The following is a 12,376-nucleotide window of genomic DNA, read 5'->3' as shown; positions in this document are numbered from 1 at the left end:
GATATCTCTTGACTTAATCTATATGCAAAAAGTGGAAAGGCAGAACCGGTAGTTCTTGTAGTTAATAAAAATCCTGAGGTTGCCTTAAAGTCTTCTGTCAATATCGCATATATCGAACACGAACTTAAAATTTTTAGTATTTTTTCGGTCAGGTATGGTAATTGACAGCTTGAGTATCTCAGCGTAGTTAAGTTTTTACCGTTTCCTTCCAATAGAAAATACCAACTATACGACTTTCTCGTGAGAAATGATATGTCCTGTTATCTGAAGGCCCGAAGAATAAAGAGCGGAGCACCAAGACAAACAAAGGATAGTAAATAGAAAAGATAGCAGCTTTCGCGCTTTGGCAACTCAAAGGTACCAGTAATGCTTAATAGGACCCCTATAGCGGTTTATGCGGTGTCTTTGTGTTCTTAACCCGCGAATCGCGAACTTAAGACTTTGGCGGCTAATTGATGAAACAGGCGCTCGGCTTAACGAAGGTATTAGTAGTATCTTAGAAATTCGGTTCTTGGGATATGGGCAGTAGTGGAGCCGGGCAGGTTCTCTAGCTGGAACTTTGGTTTTTATTTGCGTTGTTTTTTTAGAGGTGTTTTGTTGTTGTATGAAGTGTTTGTTTTCTCTTAAAGACTATATAATATATAAAAAGTACAGAAAATACCCCTTACTGAATCTGAATTAAGAAAAGGCTACTTCTGTACCGCAGTTAGTAGATCTACTAACGAAGAAAAAAAACTATTAGCTGTAGCAGCTTATTGTTCATACATATCAAGTAGTGTACAGAGACATTTAGTCCTCATATCTATTTCATTGAAACCAATTTGACGTCAAAGGTCAATTCGGAGTTTGCTGGAATACCTGGCAATGCTTGATTACCGTAGGCGTAGGCAGCTGGAATGACAATTCTACGCTCACCACCGACGGACATACCGGCAACACCGATATCCCATCCCTTAATGACTTCACCGTGACCCAACTTGAAGACAAATGGCTTACCGCTGGTGTTCTTGTCGAAGACCTTGCCGTTCTTCAACTTACCAATGTATCTCATGCCGACCTTAGAGCCCTTCTTAGCGGCTTTACCTGAACCGGTAACACGGTCTTCAATGACGATTCCGCCTTCCAAAACGCTGGTCTTTGGCTTTCCCTTTGTTTCCTTCTTTTTTGATGGGCCCTCTTCTAGGTCCTTCTTGAACTCGACCTTCTTTTCGGTGGAGTCTTCTTTCTTTTGCTTCTTCTTGTCTTTCTTCTCCTTCTTTGGTTGTTCGACTGGCTCTTTCTTGGCCTTCTTAGACTTGGATTCTTCGGCAGAGGCTGCGAGCTTTCTCTTTTCCTTCTTAGCGGTGTCCTTTTCGACTAGTTCTTCAATCTTGGCTTCTACATCGCTAGCCTCTTCGACGTCCAACAAGTCCTCTTCGTCAACCTCGGAGTCCTCTTCGTCATAGTAGTCCTCGTCATCTTCCTCGTCGTCGTAAAGCTCTGGGTCGTCAAATGGGTGCTTAACGTAGTTACCTGACAAAGAGACACGGTATGATCCAGTGACAACAAACTGGACTTCTTCTTCAGGGGAGATAACCAAGTCCAAGGTCTGTTGGTATTGGGACTCTGGGGACAAAGTAGCAAGAACAAACTCTTCAAATTCATCATCGTCTTCGTCTTCGTCTTCGTCTTCGTCTTCGTCGTCATCGTCTTCATCTTCACCTTCGTCATCGTCTTCATCCTTAGCGTCAGCTTCCTCTTCCTCTTCTTCGTCCTCGTCTTCCTCGTCGGAGTGCTCTAGCTCCTCTTCGTTGTAGTCACCTAGAATGTCGTCATCCTCATCATCAAAGTTTGGGTTTCTTCTGATAATTCTCAAGGTAGATGGTTTCTTTTCATCGTCCATTGATTCTGGGTCTATAGCAACCAAAGTGATACGCACGGTAACTGGGGTTGCAACATCAATAGCAGGGGTTGGGGTGTATGGTTCAACATTTAGGCTGTAAGTAGCCATTGGCAATAGGTCAGACATGGTTAAATGTTTTAATGAACTATAATAATGCACTTCTTTTAACTATGTAGTTCTGGTATGCACTGGCTAAGCTCATCTCAGTTATATAGCGATGCCTGAAAATTTTCGTCAAAAAAGAAATTAGGTCTTCTCGAAAAAGCAAGCATAGAGATCATGCGACCAGCTTTACGAAATGTGACAGGTAGTCTTCGGTCTTAAATAGCCCATGTGGGGTGATCATAGAATACTTCAGATGTAATGCGTTAAACTTGACGCGTGTGTTATTAGATTTGTATACACTTTTAGAGGCAAAGCCCTATACTAAAAAAACTTCTGTAGAAACAAGAGCACTTAACAATCGTTATCTAACTTAAAACTTCAACAAGTGTGGCTTTTCACCGTTCTTCAAGGAGAAAGAAGCAGCCAAGTATTGCTTCAACAATGGGGTCTTCTTAATTTGAGCCAACAAAGCCTTGTCGACAGCGTTTTGGTCTTCAATACGTTCAGCCTTAACTTCCTTCTTTGGTTGATCTTCACTGAAGAAGTCAGCTTCAGCCTTTTGCTTTCTGGTAACCTTTTCTCTAGCGAAGTAACCAACGTTGAACTTTTCAACGTTAACACCTTCCAAAGAGATTCTGGTGGAGGTAGCGATAACGTATCTAGAGTTAACTCTTCTCAATGGAACACCATTAGCCTTGAATGGACCAGTAACCAATAGGGTGTTGTCTTCCAATTGCTTCAAGTAGACAACTCTCTTACCTCTGAAACGACCAGCCAACAAGATCAAAACGGTACCTGGGACCAATGAAGCACGCAACTTTTGTGGTCTGGCAGTCTTTCTAGATTGCTTTGGAGCAGAGACGTCTTCGGATGGATACCACTTTGGAGCCTGTAAAATTAGTTAGTAAGCTGCAATGTAGGAGTTTTCTAAAGCGTTACTAGAGATGAGAATATCTGGTGACACGGTTGTTGGTAAAACGTCACAATTAAAGGGGAAACAACCGCTGTTAATTCTGTTCCTTTTCCAACGTATTGGACCATTGGAAATCGTTTCTATTCCGTACTTGAGTCGGTATGCACTAGTTCACCACGGACAGCCTTGTACTGGATTTCGCATAACTGATCATCTGAATAATAAAAATTCACCATTAATCGTAACGCTTGTAGTAGTCTTTTAATTCACCTGTTAACATACTGATTGGGCACTCATTTTTGGATGCTTAACTTGTTTATGAAGGTCCTTCAATTAGCAGTTCCTGCACTTAATGTTTATAAAGATCTTTTTGTTCAAAAGATGGTATGTACTATGCGCAGAGGAAGCGAACGAGCAGCGCACCGTTGCGATACCTACTAAGTTTGCGGTGCGCTGCCTACTCCACCAGTGTGCGCGAAGGTACTAGCTCCACCAGGCGGGCTCCGCCTAGCCTAGGAAGGTAGTCCGGGTGGCGCACGGGAGACGGGATCCCGAGCGCGGCTGCCCGCGGCCTTTATCAGATTCGGCCAAAATTCTACACCCATACACGAACAACTAAATATAAAAATGTACGGATGGTAGTCACACAATCAAAGGTAAAAAGCCGAAGCCCGTAAACAACGTGGAGTCAAGTGATTACTTACCCTGGTAATTTGTAAGCTACACAGGAACGATAGAATACTGTATGTTAAAATATAATAATATGCTTTCTGACAATATAGATGCTTTGCTGACTGTAATGTTTTTACCCAATCAACTCAATATAGATAAGCTATTTCCTAATCTGCTAGTGTTATTGTAACATACACTGTGTTTTAAGTTATTTTAAAGTTTGTTGTAATTCAGCTGGTAAAGCTGGAACAGGTGGAAGTCCTCCATCATACTGTAGTTTAAATATTATATGCCCGGTGCCCAGTTTTATGAGAATTTGACCATCTTGTCTCAACTGAGGATCTGCTAGATTCACTTGGGCCACACCAAGTTTAGTGTCCTTGCTAAAAGTGTGGTGTGAAACAGCGCTAAATATTAGATTTGCCTCTGGAGGAGCACGGAACTCACATGTTTCGTTAAAAAAACAAGTACCGTTGGCGTCTGCTTTCTGCTTCTCTGTCCTGTAGACATGTTTTAACTTTCCTTCTCTTACTAGTGATATTCTAATTTGAACTGACTTTCCTAGGTTTTCAGCCGCAATTAGTGTCAAACTTCCACGGATATTGGCATGTGCAGGCACACCGCGACTGAAGCTACTTGTACGAGAAAATGCCCTGTTTCTTGGAATAGGTCCTGGTGGACCATCAACACTGGACAACTCATATAGCACGTCAGAATTATTTGAAGTAGCACCAGGGGCTCTATGATCATCACTTTCTACTTGAGAGTTAATAGCCTGCGATAGTCGGCGATTGTGATGATTTACAGGAGAAGATGGTGCAACGCTAAGCTTTGGAACCGCGTTAGGTGGTTCATTGTCATGCGATTCAACCTTAATTTTTGGCAAATCAGGCTGTTCACTGCCATCGACACTACTACCCTTTGAATGCTTATTATTAAAACCTCCAATACCTTTTAACAAGCGACCACCCTTCTGGATGCCGCCAATACCCAAATCTGCAACAGTTCCAGCGGCCCCTGTTGCTACGCCGACACCAGCGCCAGCGACACCAATACCAAAGTTTGCGACTGTGCCTACGGCTTTGAATGGCATAGAAACAAGACTACCCTCTGCAACATTAACGGCAGGTCTGATATACTCAGGCTTGAATAGCGTTCTAACGTTAACCATACCCTGTGGAGTCAAATCTAGGGTAAAAGACTGTGGCTCATTAATAGACAGAGCAGTCAGTGATAATACGGTTGAGCAGAGTAAAGTGTTAGAACCAGCTCTATCCCAATCATACACCTCAATGACCAATTTATTTCTAGCTCTTGAAGGAATTGGAATAGTTGTTTTCGCATTCCAACTGGGTGATAAGGTCTTTTTAATTGTTTCTGTGGTAAATAGCTTGGCACCATCTAACTTAATAACTGCAAATGGATCGGATAGACCGTTTCTATCATGCGATGGTAAGTTCGCAGCTGAAACAACCTCTATTTCCATCACACCAGTGTCCACTATAGTTTCAGATAATGGTAGAGTGATGGTTGTAGGAGAGTATATCATTTCAACATCCACAGCTGAACCTTTTAGCCCAACTGTGAATGGTTCATTATAACTCTGAGTCAATAGACGTAGCGTAGGAATATTTATCTCTGTAACAACATCATCTGAATCCTTCACAATGGGAACACTTGTAACTCTAAAACAGGTAATACTATGTTGCAAATCACGCACGAAATATTCGCCATGTTCAGCAGCTATCATACCATTATTAGCCTTGTTACTGACAAATGCTGGGTAGGGAAACTCATCACATAATATTTGTAAATGGCTACCCTTGTGCAATTTACCATTGCTTACTCTAAAACTTATGACACCAGAATTATACTTAATTAGCTCCTCAAATGACATTTTCTCCTTTTTGTTTAACAGAGCAGCTTCTTTATCATCTACATCAATTTCAACAATTTCATACTCATCAGGGTTCTCTTCCATTTCCTTCCTTAGAGCCTCTTGTTCAGCTTCAAACTTCTTCTCCTTTTCGATAACCCTCTTTTCAAGTTCAGCAACTTTCTCCATCTCATTTGGTGCAAACACTGATATTGTTGGAATAAAGGTAACAGATGTTCTAACTATATTTGCCGTCACATTCCTTTCCTTATCACACAAGTTCCATTCCAATATTTTGTTGTCAGAGCCAGCTGGTTGCAACTTCCCTGTTGCAAAATCTCCAGCCATTATATTTCCAGCCTTAAAATGACAACCACCAATAAAACGATCTTTACCAATTCTTTGAAAATCATACAAATCAATTGTGACGATTTGATTATCAGAGGTGATAGGAACGTAAATGACGTTGTTAAAAATAGGCTCTGGGTTCTTGGCAAAGTAATTCGACTTATAAATAACGGTTTTGTCGGTAGAAACAACAAAGTAAGTATCGATATCACCACTGAATCCAGGTTCCGAGACAAGTGCATCACGAATATGTAACCTGGCAACACCCAAAGGATCGTGCATTGCATTAGAGGCACCGAAGGCGCCTTCTGGAACATCGACAGGTTTCCATACAGCAGTAAAATAAATCTCACCTTGAGGGTTACCCTTAACGAACTCCTTTCCTTCTTCCGCTTGTTCCAAGAATTGATCTATAACACTAGAATATTCGCAGATCATTTCCCTGCCAGTTACATGTTCATCATAGATTTTCAAACTAATTTCAGAATTCCGTCGAGATGGAACAAAGATCTCTATTGACTCTTCCCAGGTTGGTTCATTCATCCGACGTAATGTTTTATAGTATTTTTGCTTCTTTTCGTCAATAAACAAGTCTGCTGATGGAGACAACACGCCAGTAACAGAGCTACCGGTGTTCAAGTATTTCACCTTGTGCAAAGTGAACTTCAAGATACCAGTGTCGAGGCTTTTACTCTTTTCTTCCTCTTCTTCTGAATTCTCAACGTCTTGGTTTTCAACTTCGGTACTTCCATCCTCATCTACTGAAGAAGAAATATCTTTGCTCATCTTCGGAATATCCGGTTTCTTTTCCTTACCAATTACTGGGTGCCAGACTAGGTCGTATTTCAAAGCGCCTTTTGTTTTGCCGTTGTTCTTCAAGTCTGTAACGAGGCCTCTTTGTTCCGATTTTTGGTATAATTCATTTAGCTCAAACACAGCTTCGCCAATTAGATTGTTTTTACGGCCAGCGGCATTGAAGCATTTTAAGTATAACTTTTGTTCTAAAGAGTTCACCATGAGGTATTTTGTTTCACTCCATGTAGGAGTATTCCTTTGTGTTTTAGTACGGACCTCTTCGTCAACAGTTGTGACAGGCCTGTCTGTAGTTAACTCAATGAACGAGTTCAATGAGTTAGATGGCTTCAAACCCTGTGCGGAATGCAAAGTGACTGCAACAACACCTATTGCATCACTTGATTGGGCTGCCATTATTTCTTCTACATCGATATCGAAGTGGTTAGGTGCATAAAGCATTGGACGTGCAAATGAGTCTATCATGGTCTTAACAAAAGTCTTTAATCCAGGCAAAAATGTCATGATATCTAAACCCAAAGTATCACCACCAACAGGCTTCAAGGCAAAGTCAATCAATGGTGGTTCCAACAAAGAAACAGAAACAGTTTTGATATTAGGGAAAACATCACCGTAGTGTAATGTAACACGCAAATTGCCCGCAACGTTAATATCCTCAACAAGCACTGGCAGAGATTTAGAAACTATACCTTTACCAACGGAAACACCTAAGGATATCTTTGGTTTTACCTTATGTTTGGCCTCATGAGGAGTCATGTTAGATTCATCGCTTGGCATAAAAGAGAATTTCCAGTCCATTTCAGTGAAGCTCTCACTCTTTTTTGGATATGACCTGATGCTTTCAATCATTGGAGCCTTAGTGCCAAGGGTAAATTCGTCAAGTGACAATGTGTCTATACCATAGCCAGGAGCAGCACCTGCCAATTGAGGATTCGCGGTTTCTTTGGTCTTCTCCGATATCACAGGCATATATATAATCCAAATTTTCGACAAAAGGGTATTGAGCCACTCCACACTCTCATACCTTTCCGCAAGCGTTTCGTGAACGGTGGTTCTCAACAAGTCGTCTCTGACATTCCTCTGGAATCTGCGACTAGTTGCACGGTACACAGAGGCAGTAACAAAGAACACTCCTATTAAAGCCCACCAGCCGAAACCCATGTAAGCAATAAACCAGGAAAAAATACAGGTTCCAGCCACATTTCCCACGTTATTGTACCAGTCATTGTACAGACGCTCCCTAATGTAAGCTTTAACCAACTTCGTATTAGAAGTTATAGGCGACCCTTTCCCACTCTCGGCAAATGACCCCACTTGGGCCCAAGGAAAATAATGGGTGGGATCTACGTCGTCTTCCTTTCCATTGGCAGTCAATGGATGACGTTTTTCAATCACATGACGGGGTGTTGCCAAGACATTCTCTTGTGCTGTGCGAACGAGAATCTTTTCATGGGGAGCACCCACATTTGGTGTTGCCACGTTCATACTTTTCGGATTGAAATCATTAGTTGATGTAACAGGTATACCAATCGCATTAGGAGGTTCGGTAGCACTTTCATGCGGTACCTCATTCTCCATTTCGACAACCTCTTGCACAACCTTTTCTGTAACGATTTTATCGCCTAAGTCCTCACCCACAACATGTTGAACTTTAGTTTTAGTTTGAACATTTAATGGATAGACGGCCTGCGTAGCCTTACCAACTGTTGCAGTTGTACTTTCCATTTGTAGCGGTTTATCAGCTAATATCAGCTAACTGAATAAATCTATTATCAAATAATTTGAATTAAAGGTTTAATAAAGGAAAGTATTATCGATAGAAGATGAATTCTTTATTGGTGGAGTTTCTTATCACTATCTAAAAGGTTGGACTTTATCTTCCGTATTTATCTTTGCTTTCGTAGTTCAAGGGTTTTTTTGATACCTTTAAAATTTTGAAAGGGGCAAAGTTTTTAACAAACGGCTTACTTGGATTGCCATGTAGCAATAACTGGAAATAGAATCTATTGCTGGAGTATTACAGTATGATTAGTAATTAGCGGCGAGATCGAGCCGTTTGGCCATAGCAGCTTCAAGTGTTTGCTGTGTGAATAGCTTTGATTCAAGCAACTTGTTCATGAATAGGTGGTGAAAGTTATAGTTAATATCACCAAGTCTGAAGGAACAATATACCAGCTGTAAGCATACTGACTCGGTAAAAGCAGATGATTTGTGTTTAGCTAGTTGTTTTAATAAGTACTCTGTGGCGTTTTCCACGAATTGTAGTAAATGCAAGCTTGTTGGGATTTCTTTAGAGTTCTGGGACTTAGTCTCGTTAAAGAGAGGGATCTGTAGAGGAATTGTTTCTGGAGTAAACATGGAATTGAACACTGCAATGATGCTGTAGAAGTGTTCTCTTACGCATTCTATCTTTCTTTTTGCCAAGAGCTCGTTAACAGCGTCTGACGCGTCCTCAGGGACCACGTAGGAGTTGATTTCTGAGGCGAGGAAACGGTAGCGCATAGAAATAAACAGCTGCTGCAGGGCTGGTGGGTTTCCCTGCAGTGGTTCAATAGAGGATAGATACTGAATAACTTTTTTCATGGCGTTTATGGTCAAATTAGTGCCCAGCAGCTTGACAAGGCCCTGCAACATGGTTTTCGAGATGTTGTTATGCACCGCGGATGCAATACTTGCAATTAAGTCGATGTTAGGGAACTTATGCTGCAGTGACAGTGCGTGGGAGTGACACAGCAGGGCCTCCTGGTAATGACCAGTCTTAATACAAGTGCTGGCGAGCGCAGGGATCTCCAGCAGCTCGCTAATTTTGTCAATATTCTGCAGCACATACATCAAATTGGCATCCGAATTTTCTTCTTCATGTTTTCGTAACCTGGAAAGGGCCTCGTGGAACGCATCTTCTCGTGCAGCGCCGTGTTCGTCGCTACCGCTAGCCTCAATCTCACCTATAACCGCCTCGACATCTTCCTCGTCAGTAGCACTGCTCAAGTCCACCTGGGACCGAGAGTTATCCAGTTCCCACAATTCGCCAATCTCTTCTGATATGCTGCTTAAGTACGACTCAACATCGCCTTCGGCAAGTTCAGCAATAATGGATTTTTTAGCACCAATCAAACGGTCCTTCAGTTGCTTTTCTAGCGCAACTATGGCTGCATCGGTCTCTGCAATTTCCTCAACTATCGAACCAGGCAGAGGATGAGATACGAAATAGTCGGTATAATTATCTCGAGAGGTAAATATAGTCTCTATCAACGGCTTAGCATCATCCCAGTATTTATCGGTATCATCCAAAATACCATCAATCACTGAATCCATTCTAATAGCTACTGAAATCTTTTACTTTCTTACAATTTATAAGGGTACTGGTAGAAGATCTTTGAGCCGTTTTTCCTGTTAAAGTTATTACAAATTGTCATCACGGACTAATGCCCAACAATACACGGAAAAGGGGTAATAATAAATAAGTCACGGTGAAACAAAATTCAGACGGCTCTAGGGAATCATTTGGTCGTATTTAATAACTGCGGTAAGTCCTAGGCTGCTTTATTGATATTAACCTTAAATATCGTTCTAGGAACTGCTGGTCATGTTTCACGAAATACAGTCTAAAATGTTTGCTGTCTTTGCATGGACCCCTATAAGATCCCAATCACTACTTTTGAGTAACTAAAATCTGAATTAATAGGAGCTAATAAAGGTTTTGTCTTTGCTAATGGAGGGTGTGTTCTTTAATATTGATAACGGTTTCATTGAGGGAGTCGTAAGAGGCTTCCGCAATGGTTTACTGACAAGTAACCAGTATATTAATTTGACTCAATGCGACACGTTGGATGATCTGAAATTGCAACTTTCGTCAAGCGACTACGGAAATTTCTTATCTAATGTTTCATCTGATGCGCTGACTACTTCAGTTATCCAAGAACGTGCTTCTAGCAAACTGTACCAGGAGTTTCAATATATTAGGGACCAATCTAGCGGCACAACGAAGAAGTTTATGGATTACATTACGTACGGTTATATGATCGATAATGTAGCTCTAATGATTACTGGTACGATTCACGACCGTGATAAAGCAGAAATAATCCCACGTTGTCATCCACTGGGTTGGTTTGACACTTTACCAACGCTAACTGTTGCGACAGACTTGCAGTCGTTGTACCAGACCGTACTCGTGGACACTCCATTGGCGCCATATTTCCGGGACTGTTTTAATAATGCAGACGAGTTGGATGATGTTAATATAGAAATTATCAGGAATAAGCTTTACCGTGCATACCTGCAGGATTTCCACAGTTTTGCCGACCGGGAGATCCCCCAACCTGCTCGGGACGTTGTTCAACAAATGTTGGAGTTTGAAGCCGACAGGAGAGCTATAAATATTGCTTTGAACTCTTTGCAGTCATCTGATGTCATTACCTCTGATATCAAGCGCGAACTGCTCCCCAATCTTGGCAAACTATACCCTGTCATGACGGAGCAGTTGGCTAGCGAATTGAGCGATTTTGATTCCCTGAGGAGCATAATTAGCAATGTTGGAGAGTACCGTGGTATCCTAGACGCGACAAATATAGAAGATGAGTTTTATAAGATGGAGATGGACTTGTGTCGGGACGCATTTACTCAGCAGTTTACTGTATCCACCATTTGGGCGTGGATAAAATCCAAGGAGCAAGAAGTCAGGAACATTACATGGATAGCGGAATGCATTGCTCAAAATCAACGAGAGAGAATAAACAATTATATATCTGTTTACTGAACTTTGCCGTCCTTTTTCATTTTTTCTGTAAACCCAATATGCGCATTAATGCAGACTAGATTGTGTAACTGAAGGTTCGGCAACTGATGCACACCAATTCTAATAATTTCCATAGATGAGAGTGTCTTAATAATTAATTTAGGACCACTAATTAGGATGTTTATATTTCATTAATTTCTGGGCTTGGCGTCTAAATTTTCCGTAAACAATAGTCAGCGTCAAACAAAAGCTGCTTGGTTGCACAATAAAAGAATTGACACGTTTGCATAAACATTTCCCCATATAATTGTTTATTTGCTTCAGCAAGAGTGGAAATGTACGAGAAAGTAAACCATTCCAGTGAAGTAACAAAGTTGCTAACCGACAGCGACTCAAGAGCGGCAGATACAAGAAGGAGGACTAAGTTTACGATCCTTGATATTCTTCGAATTCTACTAGGTTTAGTGCTATTGTTGGAATGTATTAATAGAGTCATATATGGTCAGTGGTTGTCGCCGAAGCTGTTATTTAATAGACGTAAACCGAATTATGATCTAAAACCTTCAATTTACTGGAGTGAGAATCACATAGAAATACCTCATATTTTCACCCATGATGAGCTACTAACGTACTCATCAACGGCAGAGGATAGGGAAGATCCAGAAGATAGACCAGTTCTCATGTCCATCTCCGGGAAGGTTTATGATGTTTCACGTTCACCACAATTCTATGGCGCTAATGGCCCCTATAGACGCTTCACCGGTACCGATTGCAGCAATCTATTTGGATATCCAGTATGGGACATAGTCGCCCTATCAACCGAGGAATGCTCTCCAGACGTCTCCAATTTGAAGCCCAGTCAGTTACGTAGAGTAAGAGAGTGGGAGAGCTTCTATGAGGAGAGGTACCCATTAGTTGGGTATTATCAAGCAGTGCAGTGACTGACCAGCAGTCAGAAGCTCTGAACAAATGGAAATTTAGCTCCAATATAACTTGCAGTACGTGGATATCACCTTTGGGTCACTTGCAGTA

The 12,376-nt window shown here is 41.4% G+C and overlaps 6 protein-coding genes across 6 annotated transcripts; 2 read left to right on the top strand and 4 right to left on the bottom strand.

Moving 5' to 3' along the window:
• Nucleotides 1-802: 802 nt before the first annotated feature.
• FPR3 (peptidylprolyl isomerase FPR3) lies at nucleotides 803-2,008 on the bottom strand (the record flags this gene model as incomplete). Its single annotated transcript, XM_018133751.1, has 1 exon — nucleotides 803-2,008. The coding sequence occupies one exon, from the start codon at nucleotides 2,006-2,008 to the stop codon at nucleotides 803-805; it is 1,206 nt and encodes a 401-aa protein (XP_017989086.1).
• Nucleotides 2,009-2,357: 349 nt separating this feature from the next.
• Nucleotides 2,358-3,197, bottom strand: RPL6A (60S ribosomal protein eL6; the record flags this gene model as incomplete). Its single annotated transcript, XM_018133752.1, has 2 exons — nucleotides 2,358-2,876; nucleotides 3,183-3,197. 2 exons carry the CDS (start codon nucleotides 3,195-3,197, stop codon nucleotides 2,358-2,360), a joined length of 534 nt encoding a protein of 177 aa, XP_017989085.1.
• Nucleotides 3,198-3,780: 583 nt separating this feature from the next.
• TCB3 (Tcb3p) lies at nucleotides 3,781-8,334 on the bottom strand (the record flags this gene model as incomplete). Its single annotated transcript, XM_018133753.1, has 1 exon — nucleotides 3,781-8,334. One exon carries the CDS (start codon nucleotides 8,332-8,334, stop codon nucleotides 3,781-3,783), a length of 4,554 nt encoding a protein of 1,517 aa, XP_017989084.1.
• A 303-nt stretch (nucleotides 8,335-8,637) lies between these two features.
• COG8 (Golgi transport complex subunit COG8) lies at nucleotides 8,638-9,924 on the bottom strand (the record flags this gene model as incomplete). The annotated part of the gene is made up of 1 exon (XM_018133754.1): nucleotides 8,638-9,924. One exon carries the CDS (start codon nucleotides 9,922-9,924, stop codon nucleotides 8,638-8,640), a length of 1,287 nt encoding a protein of 428 aa, XP_017989083.1.
• Nucleotides 9,925-10,321: 397 nt separating this feature from the next.
• Nucleotides 10,322-11,365, top strand: VMA6 (H(+)-transporting V0 sector ATPase subunit d; the record flags this gene model as incomplete). Its single annotated transcript, XM_018133755.1, has 1 exon — nucleotides 10,322-11,365. The coding sequence occupies one exon, from the start codon at nucleotides 10,322-10,324 to the stop codon at nucleotides 11,363-11,365; it is 1,044 nt and encodes a 347-aa protein (XP_017989082.1).
• A 314-nt stretch (nucleotides 11,366-11,679) lies between these two features.
• AW171_hschr74095 (HGL255Cp) lies at nucleotides 11,680-12,285 on the top strand (the record flags this gene model as incomplete). The annotated part of the gene is made up of 1 exon (XM_018133756.1): nucleotides 11,680-12,285. The coding sequence occupies one exon, from the start codon at nucleotides 11,680-11,682 to the stop codon at nucleotides 12,283-12,285; it is 606 nt and encodes a 201-aa protein (XP_017989081.1).
• Between the last annotated feature and the right edge of the window lie 91 nt (nucleotides 12,286-12,376).

The sequence above is a fragment of the Eremothecium sinecaudum genome, chromosome VII (assembly GCF_001548555.1).
Source record: "Eremothecium sinecaudum strain ATCC 58844 chromosome VII, complete sequence".
Lineage (NCBI taxonomy): Eukaryota > Fungi > Ascomycota > Saccharomycetes > Saccharomycetales > Saccharomycetaceae > Eremothecium > Eremothecium sinecaudum.
This window is presented reverse-complemented; position numbering and strand designations above follow the sequence as displayed.